This window comes from Barbus barbus (genome assembly GCF_936440315.1).
Source record: "Barbus barbus genome assembly, chromosome: 31".
NCBI lineage: Eukaryota > Metazoa > Chordata > Actinopteri > Cypriniformes > Cyprinidae > Barbus > Barbus barbus.
This window is the reverse complement of record NC_136759.1, coordinates 29,093,558-29,115,216: the sequence shown is the minus strand read 5'-3', so window position 1 is coordinate 29,115,216 and position 21,659 is coordinate 29,093,558. Positions and strand designations below refer to the sequence as shown.

Below are 21,659 nucleotides of genomic sequence, written 5' to 3'. Positions count from 1 at the left end.
ACGCTCAAGTCAAGAGGAAGAACTGAGCCGGCCGCTGTCACTCACCAGTAGAGTTTGGACCGCTCCACCAGAGCATACGTGTCTCCATCACCGATGAACGCCCGGCAGCTCAGGCAGGTGAAGCATTCTGGGTGATACTTCTGTTCTCCGGCGACCTGGAGCACACAAACACTGAGATCAGAGCCGTTCTGTGCCGAGGCTGAAGGGCCTTTTGATCAACATCAGAGCTTTTGCTGAGAGAGAGTGTGTCCAAAACACATTCACACACATTATAGGATGAATCCATTCATTCATAGGTTCACTCGTCACATATCAGACTCTCCAGTAATGGATCAGCCAGAGAAACAATCTGAATGATTGTGCTTGTCATCATATGGCTGAGAATAGTGAAATGCTAAACTTGTGTTGTCCTTCACAGTAATCAGAGAAAGACATTGATCTATTCACTGAGGGGCTGTTTAACACATCATCAGTATACTCTCCCATCACAGCCACGAAACACATGCTCATTACACCCAGCTTCCATTTGCATTGGTTTGCATATCAAAGAAGAGACAGTCGAAACACAGAGAGTCCAGCCTCAAACTGAAGATGATCTAATAATGACAGTCTAGTTTATCTACACAAATACTTTAGTGATCATAAAACTGAAAGAACATCAGAAAGCCAGACAGACTCATCCTTGTTTCCATACAATGACCACAAAATGTACTATTAAATATTAATAACTTCACTAATACCATATAAACATTATATCAAGCATCTTTTCTCTTCATCAAGTCAGCAATGACAAACTCCAGCTATTCTTTATAATAACTCGACTAACAGCCTGTGCATTATTCTTATTTTGCTATGCAATGATGTTTCACGGTTTTTAAAGCTGACTTATGGGATCAAATTATTTTGAGAAATATCATTACACACCATATTGTAAGACCGCCTTTTGGCAAAGGCTTCTCATGCAACAGCTTTTTGGTGTTTTTTTTTTCCAATCAGAAACATCCCAATGAATGTAATGACATGATTTTAGATGCATACTCAGTTGTTTAACAGAGTTTGTCCATTTCTTTGACTGAAAAGAGAGGGTTGAACCCTAGATCAAGTGTGAATGACGCCTTTAGACGGGGAAAATGTGACGGATGCTCCAGTGACGTGACTGTTTGCCCACCGCTTCCTCATTTCTGTAGCTGCCTCACAGACTCTCAGCCAACACGACACACACACCTGAACCGCATCTGAAAACACACAACACTGCTCCACCTACAGCGTTTCCAGTCAACCAATACCCACACAGCTACACAACTCATCTTCTTACATATTCTTAACAAAACTGGCCCCTTTTAGACTTGCACTCTGTTCATTTACTAACTGCTTGTTTTCTTTAAAAAACAAAAAAAAACCTTCTATATTTGTTTTGTATTCTATATATTTTTTTCTTATTTATTATACAATTAACAAAAAGCCAGAAAAGGCCTCTAACACTAGCTTACACTATTAATTTTCTATCATATGTTTTATTTTTATTATATAATTTAAAAACCCTTGCTAGTGTACTGTGTTAATCTAACTGAGGCTTGTTATAGCACTTGCGTATCATTCCTCTTTTGTTGGTTTTGATTGCTTCTGTTGTCCTCATTTGTAAGTCGCTTTGGATAAAAGCATCTGCTAAATAACTAAATGTAAATGTACAGTCCCTCATTAACTTTCTGTGTAAAATAAGACTTGAACATCAAAAGCTGTCTGACATTGACTTTCGATTCAGTTATAGACATTGTTTTCTAAATCAATCAGCAGAAATCCCCCATCTCCCCCATGCTGTTATTGGGAAAGCAGCACAGCTTTCATGCAAGGAAAGTTTCTAGAAGATTCCACAGTGCATGTGATCACCATGAGATCTTCTGTTGTGTCACTGATAGACGATTCGAAGACATGAATCCATGACACACCGCTGAAAATACAGCGTCTGGAAACATTTCCCAACAAAGAGCATCTGAATTAGAAATGATCGTTCAGTCACTGAGAACGTCATGCACATGGTCTGATGTCCTATGTTTGTAGTCTTTCGTTACACAAAACCATCACGGTTCACAAATAAACGGGGAGCTGTGGTTAAGCAGGTTGACTCATCCTTTATGTTGCCTGTGTTACTGTATGCTTGTTAACAACTGGGCTGAAATGACACATGTGGGAAGACTGAGTTCAAAAGTGATATTTAAAATGAGAAAGACTGGAATTCACCACCTTAAGGTCACACTCACTTCCCTTTGGCAGCTCTTCATCTGTTTAGCAACACAGTTTCATTGATGACGTCTGCTCTGGGGTAATCTGACACGCTCACAAACTCTCCAAGCATCCTACTGTTATTGCTGCTATAACACAACAGTCGATCAGAGCCGAAACCACACGTGACTGATGCGAATGACAACGAAGGCATACAGTCTGATAGATCCGCTCTGAAAACTGCACTTGACCTTAGACAGAACACACTATTAAACCGACTGCACTTCACATTTATCAGGTGCTTTTATCCAAAGAGACTAACAAATGATAATAAAGCACTGAACCTGTTGAACCTACTGTATGCCTGTCCTCCTCACAGCCTTGTGTTAAATAGCATCCCATTAAATATGGTGTCTATTAGCAGTGCTACTGTCGTGGGTGTGATGTTTAACTGATGTTTTCTGAGTCTGTGCTAAATGAATGAATGCAAGTAAGGACGAGTGTGTCTGTGCTGTTAGAGCCTCAGACATCAGCGACACACAAACACTGTGACCCTTAACCAGTCAAGGATGTGATTCAAAGATGAAGGTCTCTAACTAATCCACCGCTGTATCTAAAAACATAAACGAGTATTATTAGGAATTAGAAGACTTTAGGACTGTTCTCTTTAGGTCATGAATTCCCCATTTCATGTGATGTCAGAAGACACAGAACGAATCTAACAGACAATAAAGCAAGAATGATTATTTGATCTAAGTGTGATCCGAAGAAGAATAAACCAGGTGAACATCCTAATGAATTAAGATTAAATTAATTCAAGAGGGAGAACTATAAAAGGCTATTTCTAAGGTGCATCTTCTCATCCATCATCCATAAATCCATCAGCATCAGAGTCAAACTGAATTAGCCTTTTACATCATATAATGAAAGGTGAAGACTGCGCTGTCATCGTGTGTGAACTCCCATCTGCTTACCTTCTTCTCTCTCTTCCAGAGTCTCAGACAGCAGAAGCTCCAGTAAAACACATCTCCAACCATGACCACCAGCTACAGATCATTCTAGCGAACGCGGCACAAAAACAACGCTGAGCTCATCTCAGAAAGCTCTGTCACTCCCTCTGTCTCTCTGAGCGGGTGACTTCATCACTTCCTCCGACACACACACACACACACACACACCTCCCCCACTCGACCCAGCCCTCTCTCCGAGGAGCTTCAGCTGTGAAAGCTCAAGTCATCTGTAGTGTAGAGTATTTCTCAAAGATTTGATTTCATTGACCTGGTAAAGCAAGCCTGCTTGACTGAGTATTGCATGATAAAAAACTGCACCCTGAAATATCCAGCCAGTCAGACCGGTCTCAGTCAGCTCTCAGCATTTCTGTGTATATACAAAATACTTCAGAACTGCGGGTCGAGACTCGGCTGCTACAGACCAAACAATGAGGCGGAACAGGTCAGATAACAGACAGAAACTGTGCATTTCCCACAAACAGTAGAATATCACAGTTTAGTTTAGTTTAATTTATTTATATAGCACTACTAAAAGAACCCTAAGGGTTACCCACAGTGCTTTACATAAAAACAAACAACCAAAACAACTTCACACACATATAAACCATCTGACAAATCACACAGTTTAACTCCCATAAGCTGCCACCCCAAAGTGAGCTTTCAGAAGTTTCTTAAACGTTGACAGGGATTTAGCAGACCTGATATGTAGCGGCAACTCATTCACAATCTCGGCCCCGTCTATCGCCTTTTTGATGACGAATTGTCCTAGGCACTACCAGACGTTTATCATTTTCTGAGCGCAAGGCTCTAGGGGGGTTATAAGGTGTCAAAAGGTTTGTGAGATACAACGGTGCCTGGTTGTTTAATGATTTATATACAAAAATTTTAATCTTGTATTTAACTCTAAAACACACAGGAAGCCAGCGCAGGTTTGCAAGTACCGGGGAAATAGTCAAATTTCTTTACCCTTTTTAGAAGCCTTGCTGCCGCATTCTGGACTGATTGTAATCGAGCCAAGGATGCAGCGGAGATGCCCCATACAGCGGATTGCAAAAATCAAGACGTGGCAAAACAAATGTATGAATGACTCTTTCGAAGTCGGCATTTGACAAGAAATTTTTGGTTTTAGCTATGAGACGCAAATTATAAAAGCAAGCACGTACCACAGAATTTATTTGTTTTTCCATTTTTAAATTATTAATAAATTTGAAAACCTAAATCTCTTACCGATGTTTTAAAATATGGTGCCAATGGGCTTATATCTAAAAATGATATAGTAGAGTCTTTTGGCTGGCCACAAACAATAACCTCAGTCTTTTCTTCGTTTAAAATTAGGAATTGTTTTGCTATCCAATTTTTTTATATCATCTAAACACGCTAAGAGGGGAGCCAAAGATTTAGATGGGTGTTTAAGTGGCAGGTAAAATTGGGTGTCATCAGCAAAGCAATGGAATGATACTCCAAGCTTTCTAAAAATGCTACCTAAGGGGAGCAGATATAAAGAAAACAATGTGGGAGAGAGAATTGATCCCTGTGGGACCCCCCATGATAATAGTCTTTTCTTTGAAATTGCATCCCCATAATTAACTGAGAAATATCTATCGCTTTAAAAAGATTGAAACCATGTCAAGACCGTGCCTTTCAGGCCTACCAGATTTTCAAGGCGCCGGATGAGAATTTCATGATCTATCATGTCGAAAGCCGCACTAAGATCCAATAATACTAGAATAACACAGTCTCCCTTATCTAACGCTAATAAAATATCGTTGAAAACTTTCAGTAGTGCCGACTCTGTACTGTGAGCTACCAGATTGAAACATTTCTAAAATAGAATTTTCATTTACAAATGCAAGTAATTGCTGTAAAACCACTTTTTCTAAAATCTTCGATACAAAAGGTAACTGTGAGATAGGTCTGTAATTCTTCATCTCATCTGGGGCCAAATTAGGGCGTTTAAACCGAGGTGACACAACAGCATGCTTAAAATCTAATGGACACAGTCCTGTACATAAACTTTTGTTAATCAAGTGCAGTATACTCTCCGATACACAATCGAAAGCCTGTTTAAGCAATCGACTAGGCATCATATCGTTTACACAAAGTAGTTTTCAGGTTTTGAACAATCGTTTGTAATATGGATATATTAATAGGCTGTAACTCGCTCCACTCTGCACAGCAGGCAGGGGAATCTGGTGGATCTATATCTACTGTCGGAATCTGGAGACGCTGGTCAGCGATCTTCTGACTAAAAAAAATGTAGAAATTTATCACAAGAGATCGATGAGGACTTATGGTGCATATTATTTGGTGGATTTATAACCGCATTTATAATAGAGAACAGTAATTTCGGATTACTGGCCTCAGCCCTAATAAGATTAGAAAGGTAGGTATTTTTTGCTTCCCTTACAGCTTTCTGAAACTTGAATAAAGAATCTCTAAGTGCTTCATAATGGATTTGAAGTTTATTCTTTTTCCATCTTCTCTCCGCCTGCCTACAGTCTTCTGAGGGAGCGAGTGGATTCATTTAACCAGGGATTTCCTTTTAATTTTTGCTTTCTTAATCTTAGTGGGGCAATACAGTCCAATGTGTCCACACAAGTTGACCTTAACAAAGTCCAATGCTCATCCACGCCTAGGTGTGACAGCGGCGATTCAAGCATCACAGGCTTACAATTTGTTTTAAACAACAGAGAAAAATCTGCAGTTGTTTTTCTACTTATTTTCCTTGACCAGCACAATGACTTGTCCAAGAGAACAGGTTGACTGTCAATAAAAGTCTTAAAAATAATAGGCATATGATCAGAAAAATTTGTCTCACAGACCTCTACATCTTCAATTTGCAAATTATGAGTTAAAACTAAGTTTAACAAGTGGCCCAATTTATGAGTAGGGCTCTTTACCCATTGCACCAAATCAAACGATTCAATCAAATTTGCAAATTCATATGAAAGATTATCCTTTCCACAAGATATATGCACATTAAAATCACCCAAGAGCATAAAACGATCATACTTTGTGAACAATTCACTCTAAAGGTCAGAAAATGCCCTGACAAACATTATGTTAGGTTTCGGAGGCCGATAAATTACACCAGCTGTCACCGGATTTGTAGCCACGATTTGAAAAAGTTGCAATTCAAAAGTTTTAAAGGGTCCCATTTGAAGTAACTGACATTGAATGTTTTTGTTGTATATAGTCATTAGTCCTCCCCCACGACCCGAAGGGCGAGGAGAGTTAATAAATAAATATCCCTCTGGCAAGAGTTCAGAAATCGGTGAAGAATCTCCTACCTTAAGCCAGGTTTCCGATATGCAAAAAACGTCCAATTTATTCGACCCAATAAAATCATTCAAGATGAAAGTTTTATTTCCCACTGATCGAGCGTTTACTAAAGAAAACTTGGTTGGTATTTGTTCCTTGATGGAGGGATCCACGTAGCGCAGACAGCGGAGGTTCCTGGGATCCACACCTCTCCCCTGCAAACGCACTGGAGCGAACCTTTGTACTGCTCCGTAGGCGTTCGGTATAATCGGGTGGATCCATCCACACGGTCCCTCCTGGACACGCCGGGCAAAAAACCCAGTCACAGGAACAACCCGGCGCAGTGTAGTCACCCGCAGCGTCCAACTCCGATGTGCTTCAAAGAATTTCTTTAGTTTAACAGCGACGCCTCCCCGGCATCCTCTTTTCCTTTTTCCGCAGAGGATTGTTAGGAAAGCGCCATAGTTCGCTGGGAATATTTGCCAATACGGGAGGCGGGGAATGATCTGTACTCGAGTAATCAATAATTTGTGCTTCATCTGCAGTTGATTTAATGAGTAGTAGCTGATTCCGGTCATAGCTCAAGAGTGCGGCAACTTGTTGAGTTAAACAAGCCAAACCAATAATATCATGCAAACACAGACAAACAATGCCCAGCCCGACGGCCAGCCACACACATCGGCGCCAACTTGAATCTGGAATTCTCACAGCAACACTAATGTTCCCAGGAATCAAGATATTCCCATCAATGGCTCTGTGATAAGACATGAAGCTAGTGGAATGAGGAAACACTACTCCTAACAGAACAACGCACACATTGTTTTTCACTACAGATGACTGAAGTTAGTCATGGCAGTGAGACTAGCAGGAGGGTCCGTATCAACTGTGGACGGGAGTCTGGTGTAAATAAAGGCTGATCTGGACAGATATGCTTGTGGACCTTCAGTGAGCTCACAGAAGCACGAGTAAACACGAGAACCTGATAATACTGAGCAAAGGCTGATGGGATAGTGTCTTTGGATGGCTCTGAATCACGCACAGGCCTGTTGTGTGTCAGCGGTGAGAGGAGGGATTTCCACAGAATGACCTTGAGAGAAGATCCGCTCGTGTGGGATGCGTCTCAGTGTCATGTGTAGGGAGTGAGAGTGACTTCATTACAGAACCTCCCTCAGCGTACTCACACAGAAAGAGACTATAACCCAGGGGTCTGTCTTGTGAAGCAGGCTAGCTTTTAACCCAAATGAAGCTCGTAAGTGAATGATCTGAAATGCTCTTCATGGGCAGAAACTCCATTAATGGTCACTCAACCACACAGCATGAGAGTCTGGACTAATGCTCAAACCAGATTTCTCTGTCTGACATTAGCATGTTGCTAACAATGCAATATTTTTGTAGGCACAAACACATAAGAAACAAGAGTTGGTTGAAATTGTCAGTTTGTAATTAGGTTAACTATTCTTATCAACACATTTCAGAATTTAGTTAAATATATTCATAAATCAACATTTATGGAAAGTCAGCCAACCAACTCGGATAAAAAAAAAAGTTTGTGACCTAGCTGCAATGCATTCTGGGATTGCCTTCTCCATTAAGGCAACTCACAAGGCTGCCTTAAGGGCTGTTCACACCAAGCATGATCACTATAAAGATAACGATAAAGATATAGTTCTATAAATCGTTCTCAATATTAAAGAATAGCAGAGTCCACACCACAAGTATAACGATGAAAACACAGAGAAATGATTTTGTTGGAATCACTTCCAGAATGTTTTCTTCCAGCTGATGAACGATACAAACATTGACAGCCAATCAGAATCCATCCTGCTGTCACGAGCTGGAGAATATAAAGCACCAGACGATACTTAGAATAAACAGATATCGATCGCTGGTGTGGACGCTAATAATGCTATCTTTATAGTTATCTTTCTTGGTGTGAACAGGGCTTTAGAATCTGATCAATGTTTCGTTTAAAGGCACTATGATGTTGTTGCCCAACGTTATTTGACCATTGCACAATAAAAAATTGGAGGCTTTCATGCACAGGTTTGGCCTTCCTTGGATCTCCTGTTTAACGCAGTGGAGGCGCCTCAGTGCCCGGGACCTCCAGTCTCTGAAGCGTTAGCTGCCGGTAGGGGCATTCTGCGGGTGATTTACTGACAATGCGCAACTTAAGGAACACAGACGCAACATCTCATTTCCATGACGACTCACGTGATCCAACAAGCGCAGCGTAAATTAGTGTAAGTATATGCTCGGATTTGGATAATATGTCCTTCTGGCATTCCAAATAAATTAATAATACGCGTGGAAAAAATCCTCTCCCTTCTACCATCCGCTCTCTGTTGTCTGCGGTGCCTCCTCTAGCAACAACAACTGCAGCCATTTCAAGAGCAAAACAGGTTATGCGCTTTTTTGGGGGCGGTAAATAATGGTGCAAATACCAATAATTTGACATGTGCAAATATTAGTAAATCTCATTGCATGATTCATTTGAAAACTCTCCTCCCATAAATTTTGTGTCTGAAAGGGAAACTCCTACAAATGCATATTCAATAAGGTCAGGGGCAAAAATAACTGTGTCCAAGCCTTTTCAGCGCTAATTCATCACTGCGTGTCTTTAGTAAATCCTGACAGTACTACTTTAACACCAAAAGGCAGTTTGTGATGGCGCAAACTATTAGTAAATCTGGCCCAAAGAGTACAGATTTGTCTCTCCAAATATCAGTATGATTGCAAATGTGATATAGATTTTATAAAACAGTCCAATAAACAAGTTCATATTAATTGACATTTTAGACACAATTTCCTGTTTTTGTAAAAAACAGAACCGTTTTGCATCTCTAAGCAACACACAACAGTTTCTTTACTGAATCAATCAGCCATGTGAACAAATCAGCTGAACGAATGACTCAATGTCTCACTCATTCAGTGATTGGCCACCACCTGCTGTCCATTTTAGGTTTACATTTAAAGTATATTTTCCCTTTTTTCCCCCAAAACATTTAAAATATCGCTATTCAATAAAATACCAGCACAATAACAAACTCCGCAAAATATCAACAAAATTCCAGAAAATATTGCATAGACCCCTTACAGACCTCTAATGCAGGGGATAACATTAAATCCAGCAGTCCAGTGTTGATCATTCTTACCATAAACTTCCTACTTACTATTTGGAGTTTTATAGCCTCGTTTCTGTTTCTCTGAAATGAAGCATGCCGTATACTAAGGTCTGTATTATTTTTATTTAAGCATCCCTTCTCAAATTCTAAACTGCTACTAAGTCCCGTTTGTGGCTTGATGCTCTTGTTCTGTCTCTTTTTCTTCGCCGGAGCTAAAGCACAGTCTACAGACCTGACCTTCATCTGCAGATGGGTCCTCAGAGGCTGCAGCATCCAACCCCCTAATGAAGATGTGTGTGTGTCAATCACATGCAGGAAGAGCATGCTGAGCCATCTTTAATTCACTTATGCCGAGCTCGGGGAGTTTGACTGCCTGAGGCGGTCTGTGTGTCACTAAATCACTCAGTGATGCAGCCAGCACTGTGGCCAAAGCAGACCAGACGTTTTATACAAACACAGACCACAGACTCTGCCATCTGCTTTATAGTTCCATTAGGAGCACACTGACAGTGAGAAACTACTCGAGCGAAACCAAACTGGTTAAACTTTGGTTTTCTCGTCTCTCTTCACAGAGCAAGGGTCACCGTCCCACCGAGCAACAGTGGAGACACACAGTGAGAGAAAGCAGATGACAGCGTGCCGTGTGGGTGAGAGGTAACAGATGCGTGAGAGGTTTCATCTTTCCCGCGAGTCGTCCTGTCAGCTGCACCTGCGCTTTATGAGCCAAGTGTGTGGGCCGAACGCTAGCTATAAATCCAGCAGAGAGTCAGTGTTGATGACAGATCGTGGACATACTGACAGACAGACAGACCAGGGAGTGTTGTACACTTAGTTTTAACATCTTTAAGCTGTTTTGCATTTGTGTTGCAGACATTGATACAGTACTCTCATAGTCATCCGTCACATGAAGAGCGCTGTTGTCACAAAATTACTACTTGTGTGGGTTGTAACGGTTACAGAATGCTTTGCATGAAATTTCTGTGGTTATCATGCAGTATGTACATGTTCAAAATACAAACACAGAAGAACAACAAACAATCGTCTCATTTTGTGTAACTCTAAAATAAGCTGTGATCGACACCGAGATAGAACTGAAGTAGCTGAAACTAGGTCAAGGTTCGGCCTGTATGAACGCTTTCATGAGAATAAATGATATGAATCTGTCACCATCACCCTCAGGAGGAAACGCTGGTCTCCTCATTTCATATAGGCTGAAAAAAATAGTAACATTCATTCTCATATGGTTTCTTTTTAAAGTCAAAAACATCAGAGACCGGTTTGAATTCATACAAAATTGCATGCCATTTAAGGAATGCTGTGCTGCAAAAAACAAGGAAAATAATGTTTTAACAACATAGTTTTGCATTTTGGTTGCAGTTACGTTTGGTTCCAGTAAAATGGTTGTTATTATTATTAGTATTATTATTATTATTTTTTTTTTTAAGGAAAACACCTGAAAAAAAAACTATATGAAAAGTCTTAAAATGTAAATATACTTTTCACAGGAACCAAACTTCAACATCTGTGGAACATTTTCTATATAATCAAAATGTTCCACAGATGTTGAAGTTTGGTTGAAGATGAAAGTTTTAAAACTTGATGAAAACGCAGATGTAAACAGACCAGATGACACCTTGCATTAAGACATTAAGATACAGATATGCTATGCCAGGTCTGGATGTAAAAGAGTTAACGTGAAGATTCAGGCACAATGAAGGAATTCAAACAGTCATACATGATTCAAATGATTCTTGTCAAATAAACAGCTCTCGCTCTTGTAGAAACACTAAATAATACAGCCAGCAGTGAATGCATTAAAACAACAGGCCACACAAACGCTTCCTTCATGAACACTGCGTCTGAATTATAGATAGCAGCTCTTTCATGAACGCACAGGAGTGCTGTTGATTTGCTCACGAGTGATACGGCAGCAGTGACTGAGAATGGCGTAACTGGAGCGGCTGTGAGAAACTGCAGGACAGACGGATGGACAGCAGGACTGTGGGGTGAGGAGAGACGGCAGAGATTGGGTTTCGGACGGTTTGGACTCACCATGATGAGTCCGGTGGTGATGGGCTCCGAGCATCCATGACACAGCTCCGCAAATTTAGCCCAGTAGTCCTTCTTACAGAAGAGCCGGTTGTCCTTCTCATAGTACCAGTGTGAGAGAGACGCGCCGCACTCACAGCACCTGCAGATCAAACACAAGGGCAGAGATCAGCATTCTGATCAAATTCATGCAAGGAGCCTCGTTCACTGAAGAAGAGTCCCCGTTTTCCCTGATTGCTGCACGTTTCATTACTTCTTTAAACGACTTTTCATGTTGGGGTCCAACTTGCGTCGTAACACATATTTACACACTTGAGGTTGTACGTCTGCTCTTGTATGTTGGTAGCGGAGCGGTTTGACGAGTATGAATGCTAGTTAGCAATTTATCAGACCATGTAGGCCTGAGATTGGCCAACGAAATCCCAACTGGAATGACCGTCATCCAACGAAATTCTGAGGTTTGTTTGGCAACAGCCTCGTTTAACTAGAATTCAGTAATAGAGTATGAGAGATGGTGAATACGTTTATGATACACAACACAGCACAGCCTCAAGAGCCTTTAGAAAACGGTCACTACTGTTTGTAAATACTAAGGACTCCAACCGTCATGGAAACATTATGCGAATCACATCGATTGGTGTTGTTCTGCCGATAGTGGTGTGATTGAAAGGTAATAGTTGGATGCTGCACACAGACGTACACAGCACTGTAACTGATGGATCCACAGCCACAGATATCTGTTTAATACTCAAGCAACGAAGAAAACCAGGAAAGAACATGATACTCAGTGACATGTTTGAGCAGAACTGACAGGAGACGGAGCAAATGCATTGAGAAACCTAAACACACCAGCATCAGCATGACGTCAGATCATCCATCATGTGTGTGTGTGTGTGTGTCATAACAGCAGCCAGATGCTGATGCCTCACTGTCCTGTGTGTGTGAGGATTGATCTGAGGGAGTCCAGCTTATTAATGACCATCTGCCGCTCATATATTGATGACATTTTTATGATTACTAAGGCTACACCTACAGAAATGACGTTTTTCAATTATCTTAACTCAAGGCTGAGCATGTCAATTTTACAATGGAATGCGATCCAGTAAGCATTTCTTGATGTTAGTGTATACATATGTGATGGGAAACTCCATACCGATCTGTATCGAAAACCAACGGATCGCAATACTATTTTAAAGTAAAGTAAAAGTCGTGACGTATTGTCAAGTATGGTGACCCATACTCGAAATTGGTGCTCTGCGTTTAACCCATCCAAGTGCACACACACAGCAGTGAGTAGTGAACAAATGCACACACACACACACACACACACACACCCGGGGAGCAGTTGGGGGTTCGGTGTCTTGCTCAAGGGCACCTCAGTCGTGGTATTGAGGGTGGAGAGAGCGCTGGACATTCACTCCCCCCACCTACAATCCCTGCCGGCCCGAGACTCGAACCCACAACCTTTGGATTACGAGTCCAACTCTCTAACCATTAGGCCACGACTTCCCCCGAAAGAGGCGATAGTTTCCATCCTAGGCCTTTAATTAAGAGTTTGCCTATCAGTCAATTTAAGTAGAGTTTGGAGCACAGCTGAATCTTACTCTCAACAATCTACTGACTTCACTACAAGATTTTTGAATCGTGGCAATTCACTTCTCTCCTTTTTCTTTGTTCAAGAGAGAAACATTACCCACCAGATCTCAACACTGAACTATGATGCATTACAGAAGTGTGTTTATATAATATTTGATAATAATACAACACCTATGCACTTGCAGGTGTTTCTACCGAAAGAGAATGAAGTGTTGAGTATTTGCTGTAGTTCCTCTAACCCTACAGACAGCTAATCAATGACAAGAGACCAGAAACCGGTAAAAACTCATCTGGGCTTTTATTGTCTTGTATCTCTAGCTTGCACTACTCTGAATGATGCTGAAACTCTTTACGGCTAGCACTTAAAATAAATCGCTTGTTGTATTCCTGATTCCTCAAGACACTTTGGATAAAAGCATCTGCTGAAATGAATGCATGTAAATTTGAGCTCGTATTTAGCCTTTTATGCCACCCCCCACCCCACATCATTACAGTAAACTGAACTCGAAGCGTCACTGTATTCATGTGCAACAAGGAAACGCATTTGTCCTGATAACAATGGCTCTATAGACCGGTGAGTAACCAGGTTAAATGCTTTATTAACTAATTCCTGTTCACCGGGTGAGAGCTGATATACGTGGCCTACTGAATGCAAATAAAGCAGATTATTTTTAGGAAGAACTTCAGCGTTCCTATTGTACTGAAGTGGCAATGCTGATGTGTGCCGTAATGCACCTGTCATTAGTGAGAGAAGCAGCAGGTCTCTGTGTGTTTATAACTCTTTATAGCCACTGAACACGGTTTCTCCTCACTGACTACAGATATAGAACGTGTCAGAGCAGTCCAACCCCAGCCGCTCTGAGCATCAGACCTCATCTTCAGAAAGTCTGACCACAACGCTGCTGTGTGCTAGTTCAACATTAGCCAAGGCCCAAATCTGCAGTGTGATCGCACAGAAGTGAGGAATCACTCGTGTCTGGAGCACAAATGTTGTGGGTCGTATTTTAATGCTTGGTGTTCAGGTTTGATCGAATCACTAAGCAATAGCAATAGTCATGCTTCCCTCGCACATAAAGCACTGGCCTGAATGAGAGCGAAGTGTTCGTCAATGAAGGCCTCTCCATTAGACAGATGAGAACAGGAAAGCGTTTGGCCGGCAGACGCGGGGGGATGCTGGGTAATCCGTGATCCCCAGGGCTCTGTTATCAGCGCTAACGATGAAAGCAGAGACGGAGCGGATGCCATGAATCACTCCTCGATCTGTCTGGCTTCAGCGTCTCAGATCTCTCATCAGAGCTGGCCTCTATCCCTTCATTACAGCACATCTCCTACATCCAGCACCATCTACCGATCCGGGTCAGAGCACCAAAAACACATGACATCAGCCCCATCCCAGAGGATTTCTGTCATAGCTCACGAGATCAACAGCATCTGCAGTTAAGCTTCATTTATCAACTATCAATTTGTCTCTGAATGAAAATGATTCACTGGATGAAAATATTTACAGCACAATAACTGACGTCACTGCTTATTACTCTTTTCCTCATCTCGGAGAAACATCTCGTTGTGGAATCTGCATTTTCCAGTTGGTTCTCATTTGTGTTCAGATTAAAGCAAATGATTACATTTATGCAACGCCAGCAGACCTGTCATTTATTCATCTGAAAACATGTGTTCTGCTTATTGGTTATAAAAATTGATGCTTTTATTACTGTGATATAAAGATGAAATTTAACAAGAAATAAAACATGAAATACATATTTGTTGTTGGACATATAAACACAAGTAATCAGTATCGGTTATAAATAAAATGATTTCAAATAAAATGATTTCTACACATAATCCTTTTTTAGGGTCAGGAATATGGACATGGTTAATAAAATGCGTTTCATTCCACGGGTCTCTTTAACAGTTACCACAGTCAGCAACGTTACAGTCATTGTTACTACAGTAAAACCATAAATCAATAATTACCAACCCTAACAAGCCTATGAGGGTGTTTCTGTCGTTTTACTTTCTTCCAGCGGTGGCTAATATCCAGCTCCTGCAGTGTTTGTGTGTAACTGTGCTAATGTTGAGTAAGGGATGCAGTAAAGACAGAAAGGCTAAGATTAGATAAACGGCTGCTCCTCAGTCCTTCACACTCAAACGCAGCAGGTTTATAGCTGCACTCCAGCTTCACAGCTCTGTAAGGGGTGGATGCAGCATCACCTTCACTGTTTCTTCATCAACACACACTGATGATGACCCCTCAAAACAGCAGCCGGGGTCCTCAGTGAGAGCAGCAGCAGGAAAGGTCTCAGTTTCACTCTCACAGCCCTGTCCCAGCAGGGAAAGCTAGTCTCTATTTGTCATGAAAGCTCATCAGACTCAGGGGAGCTGGGAAAAACACACACTTACAGTAAGTGCTCCAGAAAACACCCAGATTCTGACTTTCCCTGGGTGACCAGCGGTTACAGGTATGTGTGGTTAAGCCTGTTTTCATCTGGTTGAGGACAGACTGAACTATAACTCCTGTGTTCCAGTTTAAGATCAGTAAGAGCGATGCTACAAATGACATGTTCAGAAAATGCTCATTTGTATCAGAATGAAAGTGTGACTCAATACTGCGAGTCTACAAAACAAACCCAGTCATTTCTGACATAAAACACGAGACAAAACAACTAGAATTCATTATCGGACACGTTTACAGATTCAGCAGACATTAACATAAATCAAGTCCTATAAAACACTGATGCTGACGATACACATATGTATCCAAGTAATTCTGTGTGCTTCTTACATGTTCAGGGTGTCATACGCAGACTAAAGACGCATCTAAAAGATACAAGTTTAAAACTTGACATCACATTACAAAATGAAGGAAAAAAGGACAACGCAAATAAAATGCCATTTGGAAAAATATATAAAGAAAGGATGTTAACACTGATATCAAATTCAAACCAAAACAGTAATTAATGCACTTGACATGATATAATTAAAGAAATTTAATTTCTTATTTTTCATTTATTCACTGGAATATTATTATTAAAGTTAATATTGTGTATTGAAGCATCATATTCCGAGCCTTGTCATGCTGCTGGAAGCTAGTAATATAAGTTTTATTAGTAATATTCTAATTATTGAAATGTGATGGGATATGAAGGACTGATCAAGTCATTAGCAGTTATTATCCATCTAATTCTGAACAATGGCAGAATAATCTTAAAAAAGCCTATTGCTAAGAATCCTGGGAGACTCATGAGGATACGGCTCTTTTCTCAGGGTTTTATAGTCCACTGCTGCTTTCCCCTGATGACATCATGGCGAGGGCGGAGCCTGTGGAGCAGCAGGGGAGACACACATAAGGCTGGCTGTGGCTCAAATCCAATATGACAGTATGAGCCATTCTGTATCAGGGTAACAGCGCAGATCACTATGCATTCTTGCTTGAATGGAAACGAAACCATGTGCTAATGCAACCTAGTGAAAGAGCAAAGGTGCTTCATCTCAAATGATTTTTTTTTTGTAACTTGATGGTTATAAACCAGATGTTCAGATTCTTCTGATCAAATGAATGTTGAAGCATGCAACACAACGCTCCACTATAAGAACAGAGCACGCATGGTGGTTTTCTCACGATGTGTGCTGGTCTCTGTGTCTCTAACAGCGTTAGATGTGTTTTGCATTTCGGGGGTGTCTTGTGGGAACGGTTTTGTATGCCAACGCTTTCTTTGTGCTTACTAAGCCCTTCCCAGAATGCACTGCTCTGGTTCTCATTCTGTCAGTCTGGAGGAAGAATGAAGTGCCCTCACAAGATCAGCCAAGATCTGGAACTGATCCCACAGAAGACAAACAAAATGACCAGAGAAGCAGGAGCATTTAACAGAGGAGGGTAACAGACTCATCTGAACTCCGATGCAGAGTTTATCAGCGTGAGAGACAGACGGCAGCGGGTATGACACATCAGATCCAGCCTGACACGAGCTTAACAGGCCTTTATGTAGAGATTCAGCGTCTGTTTCCGTAGATCTACACTGCATCTTCTGTGTGGGGATGAGACTACACTACACAGGAGCGCTCCGGCTCCATCACAGCTCTCCTCTTGGTTCCAGTGTAGACTGATGTAATACAGTTCAGACAGACGTCTTGATGATCACTGGCTTTCAGTGCAGACGCGGTGTGACGTAACAATTAAACAAACCAGTCATCTTTGTGTGAAGCAGAGCATCCGTCATCACTTCATCACAGCAAACATCAGACACCAGTCCTGTAGGACACACAGTGTTGCCAACTCAACCCTCTACATTGCCAGTAAATCTAAATCTTCCCTCTGGGCGACTAAATGATGTCTAATAATAGCCACTGGCTAATAAATTCTCAGATTTGACTCTGTGAGTTGGAGGCACAGATATATTTTACTCGCCGAACACACCGACTGAGTGCTTCAGAGTTTCTCTCTCTATCAAGCGATCTGTGATATTTTTCACTTCATCTGAATGGATGCGCAGCGCACCTGTATCTGTTGTATTTTCCTGTCAAAATAACCTCAGCTAATATCTTCAGCTTTTAAGAACTGCCGGGTTCTAAGGTAGTGGGCGGAGCTAATGTGCAAACGACAATCTCATTGGCTGACGCTCATCTATTATCATCCCTGTTTTGATTTCAGCAAATCAGTTCGAGCCAATGCAGACAACGCGATTAATATTCATGAATCCAGCAGCTCTTTAATGCTTAGTGCGTTTTATATTGTTATTAGTAGAATTCCTAGTATGATTATTATCTTATCAGTATTATTAATAGTTTTTTCCCATTTTTTACAGAAACACTGAATGACCCAAAAAGCACCACCACCAGTCCTAATGCTGCGTTCCAGGCAACCCGTGTTTTTCCAGCCTTCTACCCGTGAAAGTGCACTGGAACGACCCGTGAACTCGTACTAGATGGATGTGCTCCCAGTTCTGCGCTGACGTCACATAGCCCGCGGAACAACAATGGCAGCCCCAGCCGATGCGGTGTTTATGCAAGGTACACGGTGAGAAATAGACTTTAGGACAATATAACATTGCAATCAAATTAATAATAATATTACAAAATAAATAAAACACACGATTATGTAACAATTCCTTGCGCTCAGGCAGTTTGGCGTGACTTGACTGGAAGTCGTGACTTACGGGCTCAAAACCCTGCCTGGAACGCAGCATAATTGCAGTTAAAATGAGTAATATGCATTCATACATGTTAACAAGTTCATTCTAATTACTAAAGTTCTATCATTAGTCTGGCGAGTAAACTGAAAATATACTGGCCAATGGCGATTCAATTGCCAATGTGTCCGTTTTGTTGCTCAATTTAGCAACTTTTTCTTCCAAAAGCACCAAGCAACAAATTTAGCCATTTTTAAAATATATTTCACTTTTGATAAGAGACTCAGACAATAAAAAGAAACACATTTTCCATCCGAATTACACAAACAGAGGAAACCACAGATAGCAGTACACACATCAGAATGGAGTTATTTTGTTATCTGCTATTTGCAACTGTTCAATTTAATAATAATAATAATAATTTAATAATTAATGACATTTATGATGCACTTTGTTAGTAGCTTGTACCTGCGATTGTTGATCAGTTAGTACTCTGTAAGAAAAATGGAAAAGATACTAGTAATTTTCCAGCACATTATCCATAATCCATTGTAACCTGAAAACATAATGTGTCCTTTAAAACAATACAGAACATTCTTTCATATTAACATGCTTACTTTAACAGGCTTGTCTTGGAGTGTAGCACTACTACTGATACTGCTTAAAGCATAATTGCTCAGAATGTGTATCACTTGTTTACTAGCTATCAAAAAACAATAATTGTTCAATAATTCAATGTTTTTAAAATACAGTTATTTATATTTTAATATTATATTATGCATATTATTTTATAAACAAATCTAAATGATCATACATAAAATATATTTTTGTTGATATTTGATGTTGTGAGACAATTTTGCATCGTGATTATGCAATGACATCATCGCGCAATAACACCACAACATCATTTAGCAACTTTTAGCAACAAACGGACCTTCCTTTAGCAACTTTCTCTGAAAATTAGTCGCCAATTTTAGTGTCTATACAAGTCATTGGTGTTTGGTGATGAGTTTTTGGCTCCAGGTCTGCATATAAATTTCATTCTTACTGGCACATAATGACATGTTTATGGACCATGCTTGTTTCAGACCACTTCTGCACTTAATACGAATATGTATCTATCCTTGCATATTACAATATGATGATGCCTAAATGCACTTGTAGCATGTAAAACAATGCTAGTATCGGGTAAATTTCATCAGTATCCGTGATTTACTGCTCATAATATGAAAGTCTCCTCATAAACTCATCAGCTTATGGCAGAATGTCAGCACATTCCTACAATGCACAACTCTGAGAGGCCGGAAATCAAGTCGTCCAGATGTTGACAGAACTGTGAGCAGCGCTGCATGTCTGCCTGTGTCTCCCACCGCTGATGCTGAAACACTGACCGCTCACTAGACCTGCTCTGAGAGAGCGCAGCATGAGAAAGGACACTGCGGATCAACCTAGTGGTCAGGCAGCTTGACAAAGAACAGAACTGTATCAAAAACTACACAAGGGTTAATCGCACACAACCACATCCAACTGAAAACTGTTTGCTGGAAAAAACCAGAAGTGAAACTACAGGCGACGCACGCCCTTCTTAACTGATCATCGGATGCACAAACCACTCCAACAGAAATATTCACTAACCACGACTGACACCGTATGTTTTGAGACACAAATAACAGAGAGATCATTATTCTCAGTACAGCGGTGCACTAATCAGAGGCGCATGTGAAGGGCTTACGCTGTGCCTGTGACGCGGCGGTAGCGCCGGCTCCTGCAGATCATCTGCTGCGCTGCTGGAGGATCACTCATGACTCCGCTCATCTCTACAGAGAACCACACGGCTCTGCTGCTCCGAGAGAGAGAGAGAGAGAGAGAGAGCACTTCCTGTGACCCCAGCTCTCTCGCTCTCCGCCCTTCCCTTACACTTCCTGTCTGACTGACACTCACCCAGATCACAACTTTATGGGACAGTCGCTTTGTTTGGTTAGTTTAGTGTTTTTTGTTTGTTTCGTGTTGTTTCGTTTAGTCTTGTTTGGTTCACTTTAGTTTTGTGTTGTTTACAAATTGACAAGTATTTGTTTTTATTTGTAGAATGATAATCCTGTAATGTGAACATATATCCTGATATTAGATGAATATGGCATTCTTTGAAGGTCCTTCCAGTGCCTGATACGTTTTCTTGATGCTGCTTATATTTTTGAGAAATGGTTAGTCAGGTTTAGAGATATCTACAGCATATAACGCTACAGTGTAACTACAGCTATGGTCACGGTACACTTCACAGTTTCTGTCCGACACGCTTTTAGTAATGTGTTATGTTTTGGGTTGGTCTAAATATTCATCTATAAAACTGTAAAAAATTTACTTTATTATTGATATTAAAGATAGGATTCCTACATATTTTCTGTTTTTACAGCATTTAAATAACTACTGATGTTTGTTTTAAAATAAAACCACCAGTGCATCAGCAAAGTAGCACCCTAATCACATAAATACATAAATACAGTACAAACTATTTTACAAAGAAAGCGCTTGGTAAAAAGAAGTATGTTACTTTTAAAAGATAAACAACAGATATACGGTTCAAAAAGTGCTGTAATAAAGGCGTTAGTGTGATGAACTGCACCTGCGGTTAGTCTGCTAGGTTCCTGAGGGGAACTAACTTCATACTTCCACTAAAATCATCAAAACACTGTCACATCGTTTTAAGTGTGGCTTAAGCATACACAAACCTTTAACTGCATATCAACAAACCGTGGTCCTACCATACGATCGTGTTATTTTACTACTAATGATATTTACTACTGTGCATCTGTTGTGGTAATTCAGTCAAACTCGTCCTACCTTCCTCTGCGATGCTGGAACGCCATCAGAGTTGTTCTGTGTGGATGAATCAAACGGATCTTTCTGAACGGAGTGAAATCCAGCCTGGCTGCTGAAGGAGACGTGTGTGAATGACACTGAGTTCCTCACACGGGTCTCATCTGATCTGACCTGCGCTGAAACACAAAGCACCCGCCTGTACTTCCCCAGCCACGACTGACCTGAGATCAGCTGTTAGTGTCTGCTAGCATCGGGAATCAAGCCTCAGATCACCAGAAAGCTGTGCTAACGCTTGAATCTCTGAATTAAATCTCTCGCTGAATCAAATGTGATCAGAAAGAAAGGCAGGGCGGCACAAAATCATGACAAACATAAAAGGATCAAAGACATGTAAATGTCTGCATCAAAATAAATTTTACAAAAGTGATTTTATATACATAGAGAGCATATTAAATGCA

General features: G+C 40.8%; 1 protein-coding gene across 4 annotated transcripts in view; it reads right to left on the bottom strand.

The window, feature by feature from the left end:
* LOC306851413 (LIM domain kinase 1-like) overlaps positions 1-21,659 on the bottom strand; it is a 48,675-nt gene that overhangs the window by 13,589 nt on the left and 13,427 nt on the right. Inside the window, exons 1-3 of one of the 4 annotated variants that reach the window (XM_079387612.1) lie at positions 21,223-21,525; positions 11,666-11,804; positions 46-155 (exon numbers count right to left, since the gene is read on the bottom strand). In XM_079387612.1, the coding sequence (XP_079243738.1) occupies positions 46-155; positions 11,666-11,804; positions 21,223-21,248 (275 nt within the window). In that variant the 5' untranslated portion in view covers positions 21,249-21,525. Of the gene's footprint in view, positions 1-45; positions 156-3,194; positions 3,552-11,665; positions 11,805-20,116; positions 20,237-21,222; positions 21,526-21,659 lie in introns of those variants that run through there. The other 3 variants (XM_079387611.1, XM_079387610.1, XM_079387613.1) reach the window with 3 other exon arrangements.